Consider the following 25133-nt stretch of genomic DNA (forward strand, 5'->3'; position numbering starts at 1 on the left):
TGAGACCCAGGGATGGTGGGACCCGGGATGCTGAGATCTGGGATTTTGGAGACCTGGGATGTAGGAAACCCAGAATACTGAGACCCAAGATGTGGAAAACCCAGAATTTTGGAGGCCAGGCATGTCAGAGACCTGGGGCATCAGACACAAGGGATGTTGGAGGCCTGGGATGTTGAGATCTGAGATGTAGGAGACCTGGGCTGTTGAGATCCATAACTTTGGAGACCTGGGATGTGGAAAACTGGGATATTGATCCTGAGATGTTGGAGACCCAGTGTATGGAGACCAGAGTTTTTGGAGACCTGGGATGTCAAGACACAGGATGGTGGAGGCCGGGATGTAGGAGACCTGGGGTGTGGGATATCCAGGACAGGGAGACTGGGGATGTTAAGACCTGGGATGCTGAGCCCGGGATGTTGCGCAGGGCTTGGTGGCCCTCCTGCTGGCCACGCTGGCGCCAGCCAGCCCTGTCAGGGTGGTCCAGCCAGGGACCGATGCCCGTGACGCGCTTCCCCCGGCACGGCACAGCCGGGGTGCACCGGCGCTGCCGGGGCCCTGGGCACAGACACAGGGCGCGGGGACGCGCTTCTTTCACCGCTTTTTATTCCAGCTGATCCTATCGGTTCCTTCACATTTATTCAAGGCACTCGGTGACGGGGCAAGTAGAAAACAAACAATAAAAAGGGGGATGCGAGATGGGGCTGGGGGTGAGGATGCACTTTAGGGGGGGTGGCTTTGGCAACAGCTTTTCCTCTTCCTCCTCCTCCTCCTCGCTGCGCCTACTTCTTGGCCGGCTCCTTGGCTTGGCTCTCGACGGTGACGGGGATGGTGATTTCGGCAGACTGGATGGCCGGTTTGGGCAGGGGCGCCTCCACCGTCAGCATGCCGTCAGGGGACAGCGAGGACCGCACGGCGGTGGCTTCGACACCGGGGGGGAGGCTGCAGGGGAAGAGGGGGGGTCAGGGCTGTGACACCGCCTGTCCCAACCTGCAGCCCAGCAGGTGCGATGCTGTGAGCGGTGACAGATGCTCAGCCCCAAACCGCTGCCCCTCCCCGCTCCCAGTTTGGGGATCCCAGCGGCATCCCCAGTTTGCCCAGTGGGCACTGGAGGGGATGGGTGGGTGGGCAGAGGTCCCCAAAGACATCAGGTGGGGCTGCCAGGATCCGGTCTCCCCTACTCCCTGGTACTTACGTGTATTTTCGGGTGAAGCACCTGGAGATGAAGCCGTGTTCATCCTGCTTCTCCTCGTGTTTGCCTGGAAGGAAAAATATCCATGGGGTGGTTGGATGGGGAGATCTGGGTGGGCAGGGAGCTGGGGGGGGGTCTCCGTGCCTGGGATCCACTCTACCCTGCCCCCCATACCCCAAGATCACCCCACACCAGGGGGGCTGAACCCCCCGTCCTGGTTTCTGTTCCCTTAATATAATTTTGTGTCCCTGACCCTGCAGGGCTGGAGATGGAGCACCCGCAACTCCCTGGGGCTGCACCCCCAAATCCTGCTGGCTGGAGAATTGCCCCCACCCCATTCAGACCCCCCCGGACGCTGCCAGCAGCCCCTCGCCAGCACTGGGTGCTGCTGGCCCCGTGCCACATCCCTGGCCTTCGTCACCGTGTCCCTGGCCTTCGTCACCATGTCCCTGGCCTTCGTCACCGCGGGCCTGCCGGAGCCTCCCAGGGCGCTGCAGGGGGGCTATGGGGCTCGTGACACCCACTATCCCCTCATGGGCCAGGGCGTCCCTCCCTATGGCACTGTCACCCCCCAAGCCCCCCTGTGGCTCACAGCCAGGGGTCCCTCCCCACATTCCAGCTGGGACAGCAACAAGTGGTCAATATATGGGGCTGGGGGACCCTCTGCACCCTGTGCAACCCCTGCAGTGTGAATGCACCCCCAGACTGAGCCTGTAATGCTGGACGCTCCTCTTTGCCTTGGTTTTCCCTTCCCTTTTTGCCTTGATCTTCCCTTTTCCTCTCCTCCCTCCCCCACCATCTCCTCCTCTTGCTTTTCCTCCTCTTGCTCCCCATCACTTACCCACTCAGCTTTCCCTTTCCACCCTTTTTTCCCCCAGCAAACACCAGGGGCAGCTACCCCAACCCAGGAACCCCCAACAAACCCCCGTCCCCATCACCCACCGGTGATCTCCACGATATTATCCTTGGTCTTGACCACCAGCTCCTCGGGCGCGAAGTGGTTGACATCCAAGGTGACTTTCCAGCTGTCGGGGGTCTGGCGGATCTCGGAGATGCCACTGCTGAGCTGGCGGCTCAGCGCCTGCCCGTAGGGCATCAACGCGCTTTCCCGAGGCAAAAGGCGGAAATATCCCGGCCAGGAGCTGCCGCTCGGCCATTTGTACCAGTCCTCGGGGATGTGGGGCATCCCGAAGGACTGGTCGAAGAGGCGGCTGCCATGGTACCAGTCGCGGAAGGGGTCCCAGCTGGGGCTGCGCAGGAAGGTGAAGGGGACGCGGCGCTCGGCCATGGTCCGTGGTGCTGCCGGGGGGGGCGGCCGCCAGGGACTTATGAAGAGGGCCGGTGGTTATTTTTAGCCGGGCGGCTCAGCTGGCTATTAATGGAAATTGCAGCAGGGCCGAGAAGGGCCGAGAAACTTTCCCAGCGCTGGGGCGGCCGCACGCAGCCGCATTGGGTGGGTGGTGCGGGGAGGGGGCTGGCAGCCCCCCCGAGCCCCCTGCCAGGGAAATGTCCGCCTGCCTCTCGCCGCGGGAGGTTTGGCTGGTTGGGAGTGATGGATGTTCCCTGGAGCAGCTCCCGGCCTCACCCCCCCGCCTGCAATCCTCACCCGTAAAACCATCCCAGGGATGCGCAGCCGTGGGGAGGGGGCTGGGGCCGGGCCAGCGCCCGGGGGGTGAGTCAGTGGAGGAGCCTCTGCTGCTGCCTCACCCACCAGCCAGAAGCTTCTAGAACCGCCTGGCACCCTGTGGGCTCCACATCACGGTGGGGACCCCCCAGCGCGAAGTTGGGGAGAAGCTGCTCCAGCCCCTGGGAGGCAGATGAGGCTGATGGGACCCTGTGGGGACTGATGGGGCTGGGGGGGGGGGCTGATAGAGCGGATGGGGCTGGAGGGGCCTGGACCCCCCTGGGGCAGGGGAGACAGCTCCCTCCCGCAATCCTTTGACCTCATGTCCATGAAGGGATGCAGGGAGGGATGCAGGGATTCAGGTAGGGATGGGAGGGATGCAGGTAGGGATGGGAGGGATGCAGGGAGGGATGGGAAGGATGCAGGTAGGGATGGGAGGGATGCAGGGATGCAGGGAGGGATGGGAGGGATGCAGGGATGCAGAGAGGGATGGAAGGGATGCAGAGAGGGATGGGAGGGATGCAAGGATGCAGGGAGGGATGCAGGCAAACAGGAAGAATGAAGGGAGGGCTGCAGGGAGATGGGAAGGATGCAAGGGGAGTTCTCTGCCCCAGCAGTGGGGCGTCCCCAGAGGGTTTCCCGCACCCCGTAGCAGGATCCTGGGGGTCAGGCACACAACCAGTGCCCAGCACTGCTCTGCACCGAGCCAGAGGCTGATGCACTGAGGAGCGAGCTGGGGGTGGCGGGGGGAGCAGGATGGGTCCATGGGGAGCTGGGGAGACACCCAACCTGCATTGAGGGAGCAGGTGACCACCACCGTGAAGAAACTGCTCTGTGCCCAGCAGAGTCATTTACAATATATACTGTATATTTTATTATAATTGAACCAGCTCACTGAATCTACAGCTGTACTCACAACCCAGAAAAAAAAAAAAAAAAGAAAAAGAAAAAAAAAAAGAAAAAAAGAAAAAAAGAGAGGGCGCACGCGCGACAGGAAAATACTGAAGTATTTCTACAGAGTATTTGTTCCAGTTGGCTCCCTCCGCGGCAGGAGACAGAGACTGTAAAAGAGGAAGACTGGACATTTTCCCTGATGTGCTGGCTGGTCCGCGCTGCAGTCGGGTCTCGAGATTTCAGGAGCCACAGCCCCAGAGGGGCTGCAGGGCTGGGGCCACTGGCAAAATACCCCCCACCGGCTGGTGGCTTGAATGGGGATGTTTTCAGGGAACCAGCCCCTCTCCCAGCAGGGTTTTGGGGCTCCCACGGCCAGTCTGAGCTTCTCCAGGGGGCGATGCGGGGGCTGGGGACCACGGGGATGCTGCTGGAGTTGGGGGGATGGTTTTTGGAACGCATGGCTCAGGGGTTTGTAGGGACACTGGGGACACTCATGCCCTTCATCTCCCCAGGCTCAGGGGAGCATCTTCATCTCCTCCTCCTGCCATGGTCACATCCAGAGCTGCCACCCTGCCCAGGGCTGGCACGTGGGGACAAGTTGAGCCACAAAGAGCCACCAGCATGTCCCCTGCTTACCTGGTCACCCCGTTTCTAACAGCTCAGCTTGTCCTGGCGGTTTTGCCAGCAGAGCAGGGTTGTTTTTGCCAGCAGGATACCCAGGGGCTGGCACCCAGCATGACCCAGCTCCTGGAGATGTTTCTCCAAGGGCTGGTGACTCCTCAGCCTGGTTTCTTGACGTGCTGGGTTTGGGTGATGACCCCACAGTGCCCCACATCTCTGCCCTCCCAGGACCTCACCAGGCCAATAACTGATGAGGCTGTTGCATTACCAGCCAAGCTGGGGTCCAAAGGACCCTCCCCAGTCCCAGCTGGCTGGAAACCAGTGTCAAGCGGGACTGCCAAAGCCCGGCTTTTCATCCAGGGGCAGCGGGTTAATCCAGGCAGCTGCTGTCCCAGCCCGGGAGGCTCATGCCCATCGTCCTGCTCCAGCCGAACGGAAAACATGGGGCCCGAGAGGATTAAACACCAACAGCCCCGGGGTCAGGACTGTCATCGGTGTCCAGGGAGGAGGTTTGCTTTTTTAAATCAGCGAAGTCCTGCAAAAGCGGGGCTGCCGGAAAAGCCGGGGACCCTCCTGCCTCTCTCTTTCTGCAATTAAGTTTTAAAAGTCACCGCTCAGCCCCAGAACAGGAGGTGGCCAAGGGCTGTGAGCCCAAAGGTGCGGTAGGACATCCCAAATATGGGGTATGACCTCCCAAAGGTGGGGTACAACTTCCCAAAAGTGGGGTACGACATGCCAAAGCCAGAGGATGGCTGGATGCAGCCACAGGGGTGGAAAATCCCCAACCCACCCCTCATCACTGCAGCTCCCTTGTCCTGGGGGTGACAGCTTGGTCCTCTCCAAATTGGGTGAGGTTGCTGGGAGCCGGTGCTGGCTCTTGAGCTGGGATGAGCAGCGTTAACCCGCAGGGGTGGCCCCCGAGATGTCCCTGCTCAGGAAGAGATTTGGGATGGGTTGCTGGGTGCCAGGTTTTGTTCATCCATGGCTCAGTGTGTGCTTGGGTCTGGGGGTGGCCCAAAATGGTTTGTGTTGCCCCTGTCCCCCAGGACACCGTGGGGATGTGGTGACTCCTCTGCTGGAGCCATTGTGTTCTCCGGCTAAGCACAGGCTGAAGAAGCCCCCTCCTGTCCCCACCCCCAAGGATACGCTTGTGCTAAAATAGTCAAACCAACCCAAAAAAACATGGGGCACTCCTGGGGGGTCCCCAGCTGCCCCCAGCCGCTCTCCCCAAGGTCTCTGCTGAGTAATTTGTTCCCTCGCTCTGTGCTCGCCCACCCCATCCCACCCACCCGGCACTCGCGGAAATAAGAAGAAATCTTCCCCCTACCCCATCCCGACCCCCAAAACACCCCAGGGGCGGATCACACCCCTCCCAGCGCGATGCAAGGATCCATTTGAATTTTCGGCTCCTGCTTTCCCCCACCACTATGTCCATCCTCAGCAGCCCCCAACTCTTTTCCACCCCTCCCTCCTGGGGGTGCAGGTGGCACCGGGTGTTGGGGACACACCGCCGGGATGTTGGGGGGCTGTGGCCGGGTGCTGGGCGGTGGGGGGGTGCTCAGAAGCCGGCACTCTCCGAGCTGCTGCGGCTGTTGTAGCTGGGGCTGCGGCTGGGGGGGCTGCGGGAGCGGCTGGGGGGGCTGCGAGTCCGGCTGCGGCTGCGGCTGGTGCTGTAGCTGTCGTAGCTGCGGCTGCGGCTGCGGCTGTAGGAGTAGGTGCTCAGCGAGCTGGAGGACGAGGGGCTGGGGCGGTAGTAGGGGATGGGACGCTTGCGAGCGCTGTAAATGGAAAAGGGAAACCGAGTCAGGACCTCGGTGGCAGCTCAGGGATGGGGGGGGGTCTGGCTGAGCATCCCCGCAGGGCTCAGAGCCGCTGCCAGGTGTCAGGATGCGGCTGCCCAGCATCACCCCCCCACCATCCTGTTCCTCCTCCCCAGCCCCCCGCAAGGGTGTTAGTCCTGGATTAGGCAGCAACGAAGGGCAGAAAGTGAGCAGGTTAATGTGGCTTTTGTGTTGCCCAGACACCAAAGATTGAAAGCTGCTGAAAAAAAAGAGACGTTAAGGATTAGTGGGAGGCGAGCTGCGGCCCGCCGGCGCCTGAGGATGAGGAGGGACATGGGGATGGGGGGACACGGGGGGCAACGACATTTGGTGCCGTTGCCTCCTTCTCCCAGTTGGTGTTAGTGGGACTGGAGAGAGACCCAGGCCTGGCCCAGGGGCAGGGGGTGCCAAGGGCATCCTGGGGAGTGAGGGAACACAGAGGGGTCCAGGAGGAAGAGGAGGAGGAGGAGGAGGAAAGGGGGAGGTTACCCTGGGAGCCGGGCTGGCGGCGATGCTCTCCGAGAGGGACCTTGGGATGAAATGGAAAAGGAAAAGTCGGTATCACTGAGGCAGGACCACACGGTGTGGTGACAGGGTGGGGTGACAGGGACAGGGCAGGGACACAAGGAAAAGCCCTGGGGTTTCTGGCTGGGCTACAGGGCAGGTGAGGGGGAGCTGGAGGTGTTTCCTTCCCCACAGCATCCTCCAAGCCTCACAGAAACAGCTCTGCCTGTCCTGAACCTCAAGCAGAGCTAGGTCTGCATCCCCATCCAACCCAAGGAGGTGACAGGGATGGGGGACTGTCCCCACAGGGCTGTGTCCTCCAGCTGAGCCCTCCTGCCACCTTCCTGAGGACATCCCAGCAAAACCCAGCTCGGGCATGGAGCAGGAGGGATGCAAAACCAGCTGGTGGTACCTGGGCTGGGAAACCTCCCTCTGGGCTGGGAGCAGCTTTCCCAGCCCCTGTTGTTCACAGAACCCCGGCTGGGCAGGATGTCTCCTGTCCTCCCTCTTTACAGCTTCAGCCCAGCCCAGGCACAATAAAAACCTTGCCAACAGCGACCCAGAACTGATTTCTACAAATCCAGCCCCTCCACACCCCCAGCCCCAATCTCCCAGCCGATAGCAGGAGAGATGGACAGGTCAGGGTGATCTGAGTTCGGCAGCGGTGCTGGCGCCAGCCCTGTGTGCTAACGAGGTGCTGTGCATGCACCTGACGTTCCGGCTGGCACTAATATCGCCTGTCGTACAGCCTGGGATCCTGAGGCAAGAGGATCTCAAGGAGGAGAAACCGGCTTTTGGAGGGCAGGGGAGATACAGGCTGGTGGCCGTATGTCTTGCCAGGATATGCCCTGGGATGAAAATGAATTCCTGTTTTCATGCCTCAAAATGCAAAGAGATGAGAACATTGTAATATTGGTTTGAATAAAGTGTGGTCCGGTTATCTGTCTGAGTCAGCTGATTTGTGCAGTTTGTCATCTTCAGGGTTATCTATCTGTCCACAGAGCTGCTCATCTGTTTGTCTGTCCATCCATCCAACCATCCATTCATCCATCCATCCATCCATCCATCCATCCATCCATCCACGCATCCATCCATTTGTCCATCCATCCACTCGCCCATCCATCTCCCCATCCATCCATCTGTCCATCCATCTGTCCATCCGTCCGTCCACCCATCAGGGCTGGCTGGTGGCAGAGCTCACCCCGGGCTGTGCCATTGTCCATGGCAGAGGTGTCACCGCGTGCCAGGACCCACCTGGTGATCCTTCTGGGCTCCATGAAGCTGGGGGAGTCACGTCTCCTCTTCCTAATGGGGGAGTAGCTCCGGGAGCGGCGGCGGGCGCGGGCGGGATCGGGGTCACCGTGGCGTGTTCGGGGCTCGTTGTCCTTCTCTCTGCACCACGAGGAGGAGGAGGAGGGTCAGGGCTACGGGCTGGGGTCCCAGCTGCATCCCCAAGCCTCAGGGGAGCCAGGACCACCCTGAGGGGCAGATGGTCTCTGGTGCCTGCCCCCCCGTGATGAAGCTCCCCAGGGACTGACCTGCTGGCTGTTTTTTTGGGTGAGGGTGAGCGGGAGCAGCTGCGTCCCGCTCTCTTCTCCCGGGAGCGGGAGCGGGATTTGGAGAGGGACGCGCTGGAGCTCCAGGAGCTGCTGCGCTGGCCGGGGCTGGGCGACCGGCTCTTCCTCCGCTCCGAGGTGTGCCGGGAGTGCTTGGCCGACGACTCCGAGCTGCTGTTGGGCCGGCCCCGCTGGTGCTTCTCCTTCACTCTGTGAAGACAGAGCCCGGCACCCCTCGCATCTCGCCCACCAGGGCTGGCAGGGTGTCCCCGTGGGAGCAGGGGACCCAGGTTCCCATGGGGGACCAGCAGGCTCACCCACATGACCCTGATTAACGGCTGGGCTGCATTCTCGATTATAAGGTATGGGGTGCTGCCCCGCTTGGGACCCTGCACCCCGTGGGATGCTGTGACCCCATGCAGCCACCCAGGCCCTGTGCTTCACCCTGGGATAATCCCTTGTAGGGATGATCCTTCCCACAGTGTGCTGGCATCGACCTGCTGCGGCCATTCCCCAGCCCCATCTCCATCCCCATTCCTGTCCCCAAAATCATGCCCATCTCTATCCCTCTCGCCGTCTCCATCCCCATCCCCATTCCTATCCCCATTCCTGTCCCAAAACCCATCCCCAACTCCATTCCCATTCCCATCTCCATCCCTGTTCCTGTCCTCAGAGCCATCCTCATCCATCTCCATCCCCATCCCTGCCCTCAAAACCATCCCCATCCCTTTCCCAAAATCCACTGCCATCTCCATCCCCATTGCCCACCTTGTCCTCAAACCCATTCCCATCCATCTCCATTCCTATCCCTCTCCCTGTCCCCAAAACCATCCCCATCCCCATCCCCATTTCCGTCCCCATCTCCATCTCCACCTCCAACCCCATCTCCATCCCAACCCCACCCCAGTCCCCAGCTCGGCCCCCAGAGCTTCGCCCACACAGAACGAGGGTGCCCGCGTGGGTCTGCACCCCAAATACCACCGAGCAGCCAGCGCAGCATGACCCCATCCCAGGGACTCACTTCTTGGCGTGGGCACCGTGGTTCCTGTCGGTGCTGAGCGGCGGGTGGGACCCCCCCGAGCCCTCTGAGTCGCTGCTGTAGCCGGGGGGGCTGAGCGGTGCCGGCGGGGGTTCCCGGGGTGCCGGGGCGCCCCCCTTGCCCTGGCCGCGGTGTCGGGGCGGCGGCGAGGCGCTGCGGGAGCGGTGCCGGTGGCCGTGCTTGGCTCGCTCCGGCGTGGGCGAGCGGGGGCTGCGCGCAGCGTGTCGGCCCCCCCGGGCACGGGGGGACGGCGGGTCTGTCCTGTGAGCCCGTGGAGAGGGGGACACCGAGGCCGGCCTCTGGCAAGGGGGGAGAGAGACAGAGAATGGGGGGAAAAGGCAGAGGAGGGGGGGGAAGAAGAGAAGAAAGAAGGAGAAAGGGGATTTTAACGGGGGGCGCCGGGGGGGGGGCACGGTTCACAACGTCAACGCACATCGCATAAGGCAGGCTACACAGACGCTACCCTGCACCTTCCTCTCACCCTCAACAACGTGGGTCATGCAAACCTCTGCATGCAAAACGCCAAAAAAAAAGGAATGAAAATAACGTTGTTTGTGGTGGTTTTTTTTAAACCCAAAGGAAGGGGGTGGGATGGGAGAAAAAAATAAAGATTAAAACAAATCCAAGAAATCCCCAAGTTGTCAGGGAGGGAGAGCTCAAAGGGACAGAAATAACCCACCCCCAAAAGAAACACCTGGAGCGGAGAGAAAGCAAATCCCAGCACCCACCCATCCCAACCAAGAAAGGGGAAGGGAAAAGGGGGTAAAACCCAAACGAAGGGAAGAAAATGGGGGAAAAAAGAAAATATGAGAGGAGGGAAGCAGGGGGGAGGGAGTAAATCAGACTGAGCCGAGGGGAAGGGGTCGAACTAAAGAGGGTTGGAGGTGATGGGGGGTCTGCTCACACAGAGGCATGCACATATATAGAGATATATGTTCAGATATGTGTCGTTTTCTTATAGATAGTTTGGCTTTCGACTTAAACCAAGAAACGAGGAGGACGGCACAGAGCGACAATGGAGGGCAAGGCAGGGGGGCGGGGGGGCCGGGGCGAGACGGCCAAAAGAAATTTAAAATAAAGAAAACAAGAAAAACCATCCAAATAAAATAAAATAAAATTAAATTAAAACAAAAATAAAATAAAAAATAAGAAATGAGAAACAAAAACAAAAAACAAAGCGAAACTTCACAAATGTCCTCGTTACTGAGATTAAACGAATGTCTCTGAGCTCGTCCTGGGACACGCATGGAGCTGTGACTCTGCAGGGAACTGCTGAGTCCTCCTCAGCACTCAACACAGACTTTGCTTTCTGCTTCCTTTTTTTTATGTTTTTTTTTTCCACTATATGCTTTTTTATTTTTTTTTTTTAAGTCCCTCTTGGTTAACATCCACTTACCAAAAAAGTGGCATTTCCTCCTTTAGTAGGTAAGGTATGAAGAGAAGGGAAAAGCGGGGCAATATAAGTGCATCATTAGATTCACAAAAATGCAAGAGAGAAAAAGAAAGAGCGAGAGAAGGAGGAGAGAGAGAAAGACAGAGACAGAGCCAGAGAGAGGAGAAATAAAACAAACCAACTCACTTCTCCTATGGGGGGACACAAACCCTGGGCCACCATTGGGGGTGTTTTCTGGCCCTGGGGTCCAGCACGCAGTGATCCCCAAATCTCTGAGCTGCAGTCGCTGCCTGGGTTATTTTCCCTTATCTTTGCAAATATCACTGAACCAAAAGGATGGGTGGAAATGGCTCTTGCACTGCCGGCCACAACTGAGCTGGAAAAACGCCATTTCGGAGGGTTTTTGGGGGCTCCTTCCCTCTGCGCGGGTCCCTGAGCATCCCTGGGGGGTAAATCTGCGCTGAGGGATCTAAGGGGGTGCAGGGGAACTGGGGTGATGCTGGGATTGTGTCACCACACCCAGGGTTAAACTGGTGGTCAGTGACCTCAATTTCCCACCGACCCTTCACTCGAAATACACTCAGTTAACCCCCAAGGATGAGGTTCTCTCTGCCCACCCTGCCACCTCCTAAACGCCGCTTTTCTCTCCCAAAAGAGAAGCGGGCGAGATGTGGGGGTGAGAGCCTGGGGACCACCCCGAAGATGCTGCAAAAAGGACGCGAGGCCACCGCATCCCTGAGCATCCCGACGCAGACGGGGGGTTGCACAAGCCGCTCCACACCCCACTGGTGGCACGTCCCCTGTCACCTCCTTGTCCCCGTGGATACGCCAACCCCTCCAGCTGCGCACCAGCCCGCTGGAGCCAAAATAGGGGGATTTTGTGGTGTTTTTTGAACAACCTGCTGCTGTTGCTATCTCTGGAGGGAAGCGGGGAGCTGGCGGCGATGTGCCCATGGGGGACACAGTGACAACAGCCTTCGGTTCAGCTGAGCAATGCCCAGGGAGGGAAAAATAAAAGTAGAGATGAAGAAGAAGAAGAGGAGGAAGAAGAGAGAAAGAGAGGGGTTTCCTCTCTCCCAGGGCGGCATTTTGGGGGGCTGACCACGCCACGGGCTTGGGATTTGGAGTTCCCACCCAAAGCCAGGGTGCAGGGGTCTCCTGCCCAGGCATGCAGGAAGGTAACAAAAGGAAAAACATCCCAAATAAACCCAAATCAGCCTGACCCAGCAGGGAAAACACACTCCAGGGGGTTGCGGGGATGGGACGGCTGGGGTTGTGGCATTGTCTCCTGCCCCTTGGGGACAGAGATGTCCCAGACCTGCCTCCCTCCACGGAGGAAGGTTCAACCTTTCCCCGTTGCAGCCCCCCAACATTCTCCCTGGCTTGGGTATTTTCATCCGCCTCAGTCCAAGGAGGGGCTAAACCCACACATCTCCCCAAATCTCTCATTTCCACCCCAAAATCCCCCTGTGCCCAGAATCTGCTGCCACTCCCACCCGCAGGCTCCTAATCTCACTAATTACGATCGCCTTCATTACCCAGCCCCTAACGAGGGACTCAAAAGGGGGAGCAGCCGCAGTCGGCGCCTGGATGGAAACGAACACAAAGTCGAAGGGCTGAAAGACACAGAAATGCATTCTACCGACGGCACGAGGAGATGGGGGAGAGAAAAAAACGGGAGAAAGAAAAGAAATCTTATGTGGACAGGGCAAAAATAATATAAAATAAAATAAAGAACATAAGAGAAGAGCATGGCTTTGCAGCTAACTGGGGAAAACCATACAAATAATAAATATATATATATATATATATAGCCACCAAAAAGAGACAAAATGAAAAAGAGACAGAGAAGGAGAGCGAGAAAGAAAGAGAAAGAAAGTCAGAAAGAAAGAGAAAATAACATTAAATCAAGCTACGGTGCTTTTCAACAGGCTCATCTGCAGAAGTGAACGTGCAGAGGTGGACAAAATACCTACCTTCAAATTGGCAGTGACAGGAATGCGATAATAAAAAAAGAAAACAATAATCTCCACATTTGGAGGGCAGAATGGGAAAAAGACAAGGACTCTTTAGTACGGCGATCCAGACCCCTCGGCTAATCCCGTTTGCTTTGCTTAGATTTTTTTTTTTAATTATTTTAAAAACTGGTCTCATTAGCGCTTTTTTATTCAAAATTTTTCTCTTTTTTTAAAGGAAAGGCTGCGGCCACGGAGCGGGGCAGCTGCGGCGGGGTTAGGCTGGCTGGCGTCTTAGAAAAAGTCACTATATCCCATGGCAAAGTCCCGGATAACATGCAGGGAAGGCGATGGATGGAGGTGGGACACGGCAAGGGTGGGTGGGTTGTGTCGGCCCAAAGAAAACCGGAGAGAAAGAAGGGCCACGGGGTGCGTGTGGGCGAGGAGGAGGAGGAGAGACCCGGGGGGAAGGCTGGGGGAGGCAGCAGGAATGGATGGAGACGGGACCGGGTATTTAAAAGGGAAGGCAACGCCGTGCAGCGCCCTGTCCTCCCGGTGGCTCGGGGGGTGCTGGGGGGGGGACAGGGACTGAATCCGGCACTTTTGGGGGGGCTGGAGGAGATGGGGGAGGCCGGGTACCAGGGATGCTCAGCGCCCGCTGTGCCGGGATGCAGGATGCGGGTACCCAGGTACAGGATGGTTGCATGGTGCTCGGCTTTTGGGGGTGAGTAACCCAGCACCCAGCGGCCTCATCCTGCAACCGGGAGGCGAAAATCACCCCCCCAGAAGCAGGATGTGGCCACTGGCTCAGGCAATGGGCCAGTAGTCAATTTGAGGAGGAAAAAGGCCATATCGAAGCGAGCCCGCTACCTCTACGGTGGAGAGCTGCTCGGTTATCTTCCCTTTTAAATTCCTTCTTCAAAATACAGAAAATCGAAATACAATGTTCAGTGATCATAAATATTCAGAAAACACATCTGCTTGCCTTTTTTTTTTTTTTCTTCTCCACATTAACACACACAAAAGCAAAAAAATTCTAGAACAACACGACGACGACAGGGGGGTGGAAAAAAAATGCGAGAGATATATATATCGTTTGCATTTCTGTACATCACGAGGGAAAAGAAAAGAAACCATGAGAAAGGAAACTAAAACAAGAGGGGTGGGGGAAAAAAAGCACGTTTCATTGCCCTTCCCTCCCCCTCGTCCCTGCTTCTGCTGAGCAAGAAATGGAAGTGTATATTACCGTTTGGGTTTTTTTCAAATGGGAGGCTAAAGAAAAACACAGATGGGATTAAAAAGAAAAAAACAAAATAGAAACCAGAGAGAGAAAGAAGAGAGAGAGAGAGAAAGAGAGAGAAAGTTGTCGGAGCAAAGTCCCGCTGGTACCAAGGAGCTCGGTGGCCTGGGCGATGCTGGGGGTGCTGGGCAGGGGGAGCGGGGTGAGCCGGCCGCCTGGGTGGGTGCTCGGCACACAAACCCCCCCCGCGCCCAAAACCACAGGAAAGAAGAAAGCAAGAGAGGTGCCCTGAGAGATGGGCAGGGTGCTGGGCTGGGGATGTGTTTGGGGTGGGGAGGTCCTCATTTTCTGAGGTGCCCCTGGCAGCATTTTCTGGGGTGCCCCCAGCCCCACAGGCATTGGGGGGGCAGCGCCGGGTGCTGCCAGCCTGGGAGCGTCCCCCCAGCACCTCACCTGTGGGAATAAGGTCCCCTGGGTGAGCAGGGACCTGTGTGCCCCCCAAAAGTAGGGTCCCCCAGTGCGCTACCCTCATTCAGCCCTGTCTCCAGTAGCCGAAGCATGCTCCTCACCACCCCAGCACTGGTTAAACTGGGGCTGGGCCCCTGGTCCTGTTGGGTTGGGGCTTTGCCCCACTCAGTGCAGCACCAGCCCCCTGGGGCACTGAGGCAGAGCTGGGGACGCTTGTCTCCGATGTCACCCAACACGGGGACCCTGAGTTCCTAAAATCTGAGCACCAGCACCAAACCCCAGCCTGGCTTCACCCCAGTCCCCAAACTGGGTGCTGGGGTCCTGAGTGCTGGTGCTGGCACCTTGGTGCTGGGGAGGGTTGGGGCTCGCAGGGAAACAAGAATTTTCCAGCTTTACCCATTTCTTGGCTGTTTGAGCTCAAATCCACTCCCAGGGAGGTGCTGAGCCTGGTGGTGACCCTGGCAGGTGACACTGGCCTGCCGAGCCATCATCCCTGGAGGGGTGACATCTGCAGAGCGATGTGTGGCTTTTGGAGGGGGGGGTGACCTGTTGGCTGCCCTGAGGTGATGGGCTGGCACCCAGTGGAAGGTTGGTGGGTGCTGGGGGGTGCAGCCTGTACCCCATATTCCCCCGATGCCCTGGCTGGGCGAGGGGGCAGCCGAGTGAGCGGGGAAGGAGGGGAGAGGAGAGCTGGGGTGGGGGGTCCTGCAGAGGGAGGAGGGGAGGGAAGCGAAGGGTGATCCAAGAAAAGCCTACGTACATCCACGGGCTCCGGCAGCGGGGTGCCGTGGCTGTGCCGGCCATTCTGGGCGCTGCCCTTGTGCCCGTTCTGGTGCGGCGAGGCCGAGCGGGAGGGCGAGGGGGAGGACGGGCTGCGGCTGGAGCGGGCGCTGCTGCCCTTGGGACCGTCCTGCCGGCGCTTGGGGCTTAACCTGGGGGATATCGCACTGTCAGAAACCAGCACCTCCCAGCCCCGAGCCCAGCATGACATTGCCCTTTGTTTGGCTCCAGCAGGGTTGGTGGACACGGGCCTGGGAGGAGATAACCGGGTAGGTTTTGCCAGTGCAAGAAATGGGGAGAAAAGTGGCGCTTTGTGCTCTCTCTAGTTCAAAATTGAAACCCCATCTGGGCATCATGTTCTCAAACTCCCCAGAGGTGCTGCAGCACCATCACACTCCTCTCCCGCCATGCAAAGGGTTCCCATCCTGGGGACACCTCTGCCACCCACTTTCCTGCCCTCCATCCCATAAAGGTCCCCATCACAGGGACATCTCTGCCACCTGCCTCCACATCCTGCTTCCTCCAAGGGTCCCAACCCTGGGGACACCTCTGCCACTTGCCTTCTTGCCCTCCATCCCATAAAGGTCCCCATCACGGGGACACCTCTGCCATCCCACCCTCCATCCCATAAGGGTCCCCATCACAGGGACATCTGTGCCACCTGCCTCTCTGTCCTCAAGAGTCCCCATCATGGAAGATAGAATGGGGGGAACACTGGTGGTGGGGCTGTGGGTCCTGGGCTGCTCCTACCTGCCGGGGGATTTGGAGCCACTGTTGTCGGAGGAGAGCGAAGCGCTGTGGGAGCTGCAGGAGCTGCGCCGGTGCGAGCGCCAGGCCGGGGACTCGCTGCGGGACCTGCGGAGAAGGCGGCCAGGGGGCCAAGGGGGAGGGTGAGCTGCTTGGGGGGCACACAGGGGGGCACAGTGCCCTGCTCCCCCCACCATCCTGTCCCCTCACCTCTTGCGCTCTTTGTTTTTCTCTTTCCGTTTGTTCTTGGGGCTACGGGACCTGCAGGAAGAGCAGAAAGCTGCAGGGACGGGAGCGGTGGGAGCACCCTGAGGGGCTTCTCTGGCCACGCCAGAGCCACTGATGCTGCGGGAGGAGCGATGGGGAGGGCCTGCCTGGAGCTGGGCTCCGCCGAGCTGCAAACCATGCCGGGGGTCCTGGTTGGCTTTGGGAGGACCGTGGGGGTCACATGCCCAGAGTGGCCCTGTGCCACTTCCGACAGTGGGGGACACCCAGGGGTGCCTGGATGTGGGGTGAGGGGGACACTCACCAGGCAAGGGACAGATGGAACCCACACTCACCCACTGTGCCAAACAGGTCTTTCCCCATGTGGTGGCACAGGGTCTGTCCCCATGGGCAGAGGGGATGGGGACAGTGGAAGCACACGGGACAGGCGAGCCCTGGCAGGGCAAGCCAGAGCTGGTGGCAGTGGGGTGGCTCCCAGAAGCTGTCACTCTCACCTGTGTCTTCTCTTCTTCCGTGACCCGGACTCAGACCTGAGGGAGGAAGAGGAGGCAGAGATGAAGGCAACAAGCTGAGCTGCCAGCAGGGAGTGAAGGCTAGACAGCCCCAGGGTGTGGGGACAAGGACAGTGAGGTAGCCCTGAGATGGGCTGCTGGATGGGGCAGGTGACAGCTGCTGTGAGGAGGTGACGGCCCCAGGAAGAGCCATCAGCATCCATCCCTGTCCTCACCTCCATCCCATCCCAGCACAAGGGCCTGAGCAGCCGCCAACCAGCCCCACTGTCCCCAACCAGCCTCACTGTCCCCAATCAGCCCTGCTGTCCCCAACAAGCCCTGCTGTCCCCAACAAGCCCCACTGTCCCCAACCAGCCCTGCTGTCCATCTTACCTGTCGCGTCTGTGTTTCTTTCCAGTCTTCTTTTTCTTCTCCTTGCGGATGGGTGAAGAGCTGTCGCAGCTGCAGGGAGCAGGGGACAGTGGGTGCCCTTGAGCAGGGGGCAAGGGACCTCCCAGCCCCATCCCTGTGGCCCAGGATAACACCGTTCCACCGCCCCCGGCACCCCAATTTCCCTCCATGAACATCACACAGATGTTATTTCCTGGGAGGATTTGGCGGGGCGGGGGGAGCAGGGAGTGGGATAGAAAGGGGCTTTTAGCAGAAGGGCTCTGGCTGCCTTTGATGCTGGGACACCTGGATCCTGCTGTGTCCCATTGCCACCTCGTGGGCTCCGCAGCCACCAGCATGAGCTGCCAGCTCCTGCTGGGATTTGGGAGGGGGACAGTGGGTGGCAGAGCTCTGCCCATGTCTGGTGGGGACCCCGCAGCCCCCCAAGCCCGAGAGGCACTCACCTGCGCTCTGAGCCGGGTTTCCTCTTTTTGCTGCCGTGGGGAAGGTAGAGAAGAAAGGGACATTAGGGACACCACTCTGCCCAGCCAGCGCTAACCAGGGAGGGGACTAGTGGGTAGATGCAGCCAGACCCTACAGGGATCCAAATCCTGCCTGGTCCTTCCCAGCACAGATGGGACAAGGTCCCACCGGTTGGGTGGGCTGTTGGCATGTCCCCCAGTGCCATGCGTGTGTCTGCATGTGCACACACATGTGTGTGCTGCACCATTGGTGCATCATGAGGATGCACAATTGGGGGTCCACTGCCCTTCAAAATGAGGGGACTTGCCCCACCAGCGCCTGGGGAAGGGGTGAGCGGTGAGGAGAGCTGCCCTCTCAGGACAGCACGGGGACAACAGGGGACTCACCGGCTCCGGCGGTGACCTGATTTCTTTTTCTTTTTCTTCTTGGGTGGAGGAGAAGTGGAGCTGCTCGAGCGTCTCTTCAGCCTGCGAGGAGAAGGCAGGCAGGGTCAGGAGTAGAGGGGACAGCTACCCAGGGCTCTCCTGGCCTCGGTGTCCCCCCCTGTGCACACCCGCTCCCCAAAATCCCCGCAGTGCTGCCGGCCAGACCTGTCCTCGCGGTAGCACTCGGCCGAGCAGTCACACTGCAACAGGCAGCCCTCGCCGTACTCGGGGTACTCCACCGCATACTCCTCCCCGTCCTCACCGTGGTGGTTTTCTATCACACTGCCGAAGGAAGAAGCTCAGGATTAATTTGGGGCTTCCCAGCTCCCACCAGAACAGCTGGCACACCAGTGTGCTGGAGCTCTGGGCAGGTGAGGGGTGAAGTTCCCCCCAGGCCAGGTGAGATGGGGTAGGTGGAACATCAAGCCTGAGGCCACCAGAGTCTCCTCTCCCTTCTGAGTGACTTTGTCAGCATTAATTTTTCCTGCTGCCATGGAAACCAGTGGGAGGTTGCCATTGACTACGGAGGCTGCGGGCAGGGCTGGGCAGAGGCCGGGCGGCTGGACTGAGGGGGCAGGAGGGACCCCGGAGCCCCCACCTCCCCAATCCTCCTCTGCCATCAGCACCAGGAGCAGCATCAACCCCACACCAGGAGCCTCTCATTTGTTCTTGAGGGATGTAGGACATCTCGCCCTGGGATCAACGTGGCCACCCAGATAACCTGGAGGGGACCGTGGTGGATGTGGCCATGCCAGGAGGGCGCCTGGTGTCACACCAGCCCTGGCGTTTCCTTCCCAAGGGAGATTTGCCTTCAGAAACCTAGTGTGGGCTCCCCAGCCAAGAGATGCATGGCAGGGATGCCAGTGAAGTGCAGCACCCATAGGACCGGTCCCTCAGCAGCCCTGCCAGCACCTCTGGCCACGCACAGGGATGCTCCAGCATCAGATAGCAGATCCAAGAGCCACACGTGTTGGCATCTCTGGCCGCAGGCAGGCCCTGGGCTGTTTAACCCAATTAAAAATGGTTTGAAACAAAATGACAAGTGAGGCATCCTCCTTCTGAGCACGTACGATCGCTCAAGAGGGTCTTCAGGCTACCTTCCGCACCGCAGCCACGGCTTTCTGGGTTCTGGACATGCTGATGGCAGGAACGGCCATTCCACCACCCACCGAAACACAGGAAGGGGGAGAAAAGAGGGAGGGAGAGGAGCGAGGAGGGATAATTCCCTGTTGGAATCTGCCGCTACCAGTGTCTCTCCCTTTAGCCGCGCTCAGCAGCTCAGGACAGGCTTGTGCTGCCCCAATTATCCCTCACGCTCACACTTGTTTTCCATCCCACCAGCCTGTCCATCAATCAGTTACTCCTTGGAGACCCGGCTGCATTGCCAGGCTGTGCACGCACAGAGAGCAAAGCAGGGACTCAGGTGGTCACGGCTCTGCTCGGTGCCTCAGTGTCCCCTGCGGAGTTTTGCAGACAATGCTGAGCTTTTGCATCTGCTTTGAAACAAGAGCAGCCGGTTCAGACTCACGGTCTGGGCAGTCATAGACAGAGCTGGAAAAGTCCAGAGAGATGCTGGAGCAGGACCAGCCCAGGCGATGTTTCACTGAGCACTCTCCCAGCCACTGCAAGCACTGGGGACCTTGATTTAAAAGTTATTTAACTCCCTTGTCCAGCCTCTTCAACCAGCATGGACCTATATTGCACCCAGGACATCCTTTGGCAGGGATTTCAGTAGCTCAGGTCCCCGCTGCATGAAGAACAACCTCCTTTGGCCCTGGCTCCCACCAGCCTCCTCCAGGTGCCTCTGGCTTTGTTCTACACACAATCCTTCGCTTTGAGCCTGCTCCTTCCAGCTCAGCATTATTATTTATAGCCCCCAGGGCTAATCTTTAATGATTACCCTTCGGATTGCAAAAGCAAGCCTGCAGAGGTGACAGCTAGGGCTACTTGGGTAAACTGAACACACCATCACCTTCCCTCTGTGCTTGTTACAGTGCCAGCCCTAACGAGCCTGCCTGGGAAGATGCCCTGGAGATGCCTCATGTCCCCGTGGGCAAAGGCCACTTGTTAACACCTCCCCCTGATGCTCGGTGACCTGGGTAGGTTGGGATTTTTTTCCCTCATGCCTTGTTTTTTCCTGCACCCTGGATGCTCCAGGCTGTCCCAGGGCCACATACCCTACCCAGGCTGGGGACAGCCGAGCCGTGTCCCCCTGCCTGGGGTGCCAGCAGGAAGGCCGTCCCTGCTGCTGCGGCTTCCCTGCCTCCCCCGTCGCCCTGATTTCCTGCCCCTAATGAAGCATTAATATTCAGTGAACCTGCGGCATCTATTCCTGTCCCAAGTGACCTGGTTTCCAGGCTGATGGATGGTGCACGCCGGGCCAGCCACGCCACCCGCGCCATTAAGCATCGCACAGATAAATCATCACCGAGCCAGGGCGAACCCTCACCAGGCTGGGGACAGTCCTTTGCAGGGCAGGAGGAGAGAGTGGCACGTCACCAGCAGGAGCTGGGCTGCTTTGGACACCCAACCTGAGCCACAACCCCAGTTTTGGGGCAGAAACAGCCTCCAGGGACCAGACAGGAGATGCATGGGGCTGGAGCTCCCTGGAGAAGCTTCTTCCATGGAGCTCCTCAAGGTTACACCAGACTGACAGAGACACAAGCCCTGGGTCTACCCAGGTGAAAAGCAGCTCAAACCCTGCCTATCCAACCTGGGCCCCTTGCAACAGAACTTCTTATTACTATTATTAATGATTATTCTTGCTAATCTTAATATTACTAGGGTTGCAGAACAGCAGCCAACCTGCCAAATCATTGCCAGCTGAGTTGAGTTGCCCCAGCTTCACACCCAGAGACAGGAGGACATTTCTGCATTACAAAATTAAGAGCAAGGGCTGTAACTTGGTGTCCTTGCCTGTCTGGAGGCAGAAGTTGTGATTTCAGCCCCAGAGAGAGCAGGAGATGTGACCCAGAGTGGCAGGGGCGGGTGGATATGAGACACAGCAAACCTGCAGCTCGGTCTCAGCCACTGGCTGGTGGGGTGAGCCAGACATGGAGACATTCTGTGCTTCGGTTTCATCACCTGTGACAGCAGCATTGCAACGCTGGCCTCTCTATACAGCACTCTGAGATCTCCAAAGACCAGTGCAGGATAACGTCTAACCTCTCCAGAGGTAGGATCCTGCCTCAGAGAGGCAAACCTTGCCTCCAATCAACCAACCAGCCAACTAACGACCCAACTAACCAGACAACCAACCAATCATCCAACCACAGAATCATAAAATCATTTTGGTTGGAAAAGACTTTTAAGATCATTGAGTCCAACTGTTAACCGAGCACTGCCAAGTCCTCCTCTAAACCAAGTCCCTGAGAGCCTCATCTTTGTGTCTGTTCAACCCCTCCCGGGTTGGTGACTCCACCACTGCCCTGGGCAGCCTGTTCCAATGCCTGACAACCCTTTCCAGGAAGAAATTTTTCCTAATATCCAGTCTGATTTTTCCTAATATCCAATCTGAACCTCCCCTGGCACAACTTGAGGGCATTCCCTCTCATCCTATCACTTGATACTTGGGAGAAGAAACCAACACCCTCCTTTCAGGTAGTTGTAGAGAATGAGAAGGTCTCCCCTCAGCTTCCCCTTCCCCAGGCTGAACAACCCCAGATGATCAGGTCACACAGGACTTGTTCTCTAGACCCATACTACCATCCAACCAAACAAACAACCAATCATCCATCCATCCATCCATCTCCATATGCCCTCTCTACATCCGTCCATCTATCCAACCACCCCTACGTGCCCTCTCCATATCAATCCATCCATCCATTGATACTCAAAAGCAATCTGGGATGTGTTTCTCAGGGATGAGGGACAGACGCACAGATGGGCCGACACAGAGCTGCCTCACTTACATTTGGCGCCCATGCTGGTCCTCCCTGGTGAGCACGCCTTCCTTCTCCATCAGCATTTGCCGAAAGGTCCCCACTTTCTGACGGATCTCCTCTTCAGAGTACCTGGATGGGCAAAGACATGGTCAGAGCTGCCACGGCTGGAGCATGGGCTCCCCGGGGACCTCCTGAGGACCTCCGTACCTTCAGGAGTGACAGGTGGCCTGAGGGGCCGGTCAGAAGGGGAGGTGGCATGGTGATGGTTGTCAGGGACCAGAGGAGAGGAGGTTCATCTGCTTGGTCCCCTGCCACTACCCTCCATCCCTCCTCTCTCCTGCCTGCCCCTCCCAGCAGAGGAAGGGACATCGGGGAGGGGTAAAAGAAGAGCATGACCATGAAGTTGCCATTCCCCACCCCTGCCCCAGGTTTTGGGGCACATCTCTGTCAAATCCCCTCGGCAGCGCCGAGGCAGCACCGGCTCCTCAATCCCAGCGTGAGCATTGCCCTGCGCTGGGGCCCGGCAGCCGAGCCAGCTCTGCGCTAACGCCGAACGCTGACTCAGGCCGCTGCAGGGTTATTAATGAGAGACACTAATCACTTTGTCCCTGGCATCTGAGAACAGCCGCGGTAAACCACAGCGCTCCAGCCATCCCCGGAGAGGGATGGGTGACAGCCCCAGGCGGGTGGCACAAGGACACCCAAGCATCCCCCTTGCCCAAAAACATCCCAACAGAAGGATGTGGCTGAGGGACCCACGGTGGAGTCACGCACTGTCCCTGGGGACAGGGCGAAGGGAGAGGGACCCCGTGTCTCCCCCACCCTGGGAGGGAAGTGGTCGGTCTCTGTGTGTGACCCTGTCCTCACCCACACCATCTCCAGGGGCTGCTTGCAGCCCCTCCTTGCCGTCACCTCCCATCAGCATTGCTGCTAACGAGCCCAGAGATCTGGGTGTCACAGCCTGGCCGGCCCTGCTGCAGCGTATTATGAATGTGGCTGATGCTCTTGGAGAGGGGACATGAGGCCAAACGGGAGGTGACAGATGGGTCACTGTGGCTGGGCCATTAGCAAATCTGTGAGGGGCAAGGCCAAGGCGAGGAACCCTGTGATGGGGACAGGAGCACCCGCCAGCCCCTTCCCTCCTGCACCCCCCAGCGCTGCTCACAACCCTGCTGGAGGGGTTTTGGTTTTGCTTTTAACACACAGAATGGGTTTGGGAAAGCAAAAAAAAATATATGCTGATGCTTCTTTTCCAGCCAAGAAATCCAGCCTGCAGGCAGGGAATAGCAACACAGGCAGCCCAGAGTGAGCAGCAGGAGGGTGCAGCATGAGCAGGAGAAACCATTCGTGTTTAAGGGAACCCCCTAAATCCCACAAACCCCCCTCTGCTGTCACCCTTGGCAATGATGCCCCCAAGGCCATGGTAGAAACCTCAGGGGTGCAAAGCTGTTTGTGTGTCACCCCCCCAGAGAGCCCCTGTGTGGAGGGGAAGAGCTGGTGGAGGATTAACCAGGTTGACCAAGATCATGACTGTAATTATATTATCATTTTGGTGTATCACTGTCATCATCGTTATTAATAGACTTAATAATAGCAAAGGCAATTATAGCAATAACAACAATACCGGTTGTAATATTGCTATTACCCATTGCAGTAATGGTACTACTAGTAGTAAGATCCCTAGTAGTGTGCAGGAACCCAACAGGAGGCTCTGGGCTCCCCAAGGCACCAGGTCAGCCTTATTTATTTCCATAACGACAAATTAGGCATAATCATTATTCCAGTCTGTGTGAGACAATTTAATTCTGGGTCACGTTTGCGCTCTTAATGAAAGCCTTGGCGAAGCCTTCCCTCAATCCATTTTCCTTCTCCCCAGCTGATACCAGTCCTCGTCTACTTACGTGTGCCAAAGAATGTGCTCCATCCATCAGGTTTTAGTGAACTGTCAAGGGGATCAGGCTGTTCAGCTGGTGCTGGAGCTATGGGGAGGGGATGGGGGTCTCCTCGTGGGGTCCCAGCCCCTCTGACCCCCAGGCAGGGATGTTCTCAGGTTTTTCCCCAGCCCTTGGCTTCCCCAGGGCACAGCAAAGGCTGAGGGGCTGCTCATAGTGCATGACAGGGGGCACGGTAGGATGGGATGGATCCTCGCACCCCAAAACTGGAGAGAGAGAAGGAGGATGGGACAAACTGAAGAACAAAAACAGCATCACGTGGGGTTAAATCCCAGCTCTCCTTCATCTCCCCAACATCAGAGCCAGAGAAGAACCATCTCCCATTCCAGGCACATGGGCATGGGCCAAGCAGCACTGACAGCTGCTTTGTTCAGCATTGGTTGTCCTAGCACATTGAGCTGGAGCCCCAGTTTCCAAGCAGAAGGGCCAGAATGAGTTCCCAGAGTGTGTGTGTGTGCACTCCCAGATCTGCATTTCTTGGAGGCACTTAGCTTCATAAACCAACCCACCAGTACTCCCCAAAGCTGCCCAATACACCCAAAAGTGAATTTACTTCCAGTGGGGACATTTGCCACATCAAGGCACTTTTTTAGAGCTGAAAAATGTGGGAACAAGATGCAAGTGGGTCAAAAGGATCCCAAGCCATGGGGTCCATGTCCAACCCAGCCCCGAGACCCTGCCACTCACCCCTGCTCCTCCATCATCTCCTGCAGCTCCATGCACTTCAGCTCCACCCGCCGCTTGCGCTCATGGTCCAGGATTTCCCGGTGAGCCTTCTTCACCAGGCTGGGCTCCACCAGACGTGCCTCCTCCTCGCCTTTGTGCCACGTCCCCGAGGCGCCGGGCTGCGAGAGGCCATTGGAGGCTTCCTGGGACGAAGGTACGTCGGCCCCGTTGTTGTAGAGAGCCATGCTGGCGTGGGTGGCCTCGCCACCGGCAGCACCTGCCAGGGAAGGAAAGAGTCAGGGGTCAGTTCCTATCCTGGTTTCCCTCTCACCCTGTGACTGCAAGGGGACCCCGCCAGGACCTGAAGGCAAAATTTGTCTCAATAGAGGTGTGGGCACACAGGTTGGTGGGGATGACAACTGAGACATCTGGGTGGCTGTGGCCTGGCACCCTCCAGCAATGGCGTGGCACCCTCTGGCCATGGTCTGGCATCCTTTGGCCATGGTCTTGTACCCCCTGGCAATGTCCCAGTGCTGGCTGCAAGGCAACATGAGGCTCCCCACCAGCAGCTGCCCGCCTGCCTTCTCCCTGCTCTTGCACCTTCACGTGTCCCTGTCTCCTTCTCCTGCCACCACAGCCAATGTGTCCCTGCTTAGCTCCAAAAATAACCCCTTGGCAGAGGACAACCTTCCCCGAGCGGCACTGCCGCATTGATGCTCCCCGAGCCTGGGAGAGGAGATGCTCCCAAATCTTCTGGATCACCCAGACACAACCCCATCTTGACAAC

At 58.2% G+C, this 25133-nt stretch overlaps 2 protein-coding genes across 2 annotated transcripts; both read right to left on the bottom strand.

The window, feature by feature from the left end:
• Window positions 1–586: 586 nt before the first annotated feature.
• Window positions 587–2509, bottom strand: HSPB1 (heat shock protein family B (small) member 1). Its single transcript, XM_082068596.1, has 3 exons — window positions 2132–2509; window positions 1193–1256; window positions 587–939 (listed from the first exon to the last, which is right to left on the bottom strand). The coding sequence occupies exons 1-3, from the start codon at window positions 2475–2477 to the stop codon at window positions 780–782; spliced, it is 570 nt and encodes a 189-aa protein (XP_081924722.1). The 5' UTR covers window positions 2478–2509; the 3' UTR covers window positions 587–779.
• A 3377-nt stretch (window positions 2510–5886) lies between these two features.
• SRRM3 (serine/arginine repetitive matrix 3) lies at window positions 5887–24591 on the bottom strand (the record flags this gene model as incomplete). The annotated part of the gene is made up of 14 exons (XM_082068629.1): window positions 5887–6106; window positions 7907–8044; window positions 8191–8418; window positions 9230–9546; window positions 15064–15235; window positions 15834–15938; window positions 16041–16091; window positions 16550–16585; window positions 16940–17008; window positions 17401–17430; window positions 17806–17886; window positions 17971–18126; window positions 21756–21857; window positions 24368–24591. 14 exons carry the CDS (start codon window positions 24589–24591, stop codon window positions 5887–5889), a joined length of 1929 nt encoding a protein of 642 aa, XP_081924755.1.
• Between the last annotated feature and the right edge of the window lie 542 nt (window positions 24592–25133).

The sequence above is a fragment of the Streptopelia decaocto genome, assembly GCF_964273445.1.
Source record: "Streptopelia decaocto genome assembly, chromosome: 18".
In the NCBI taxonomy this organism is placed as follows: Eukaryota; Metazoa; Chordata; class Aves; order Columbiformes; family Columbidae; genus Streptopelia; species Streptopelia decaocto.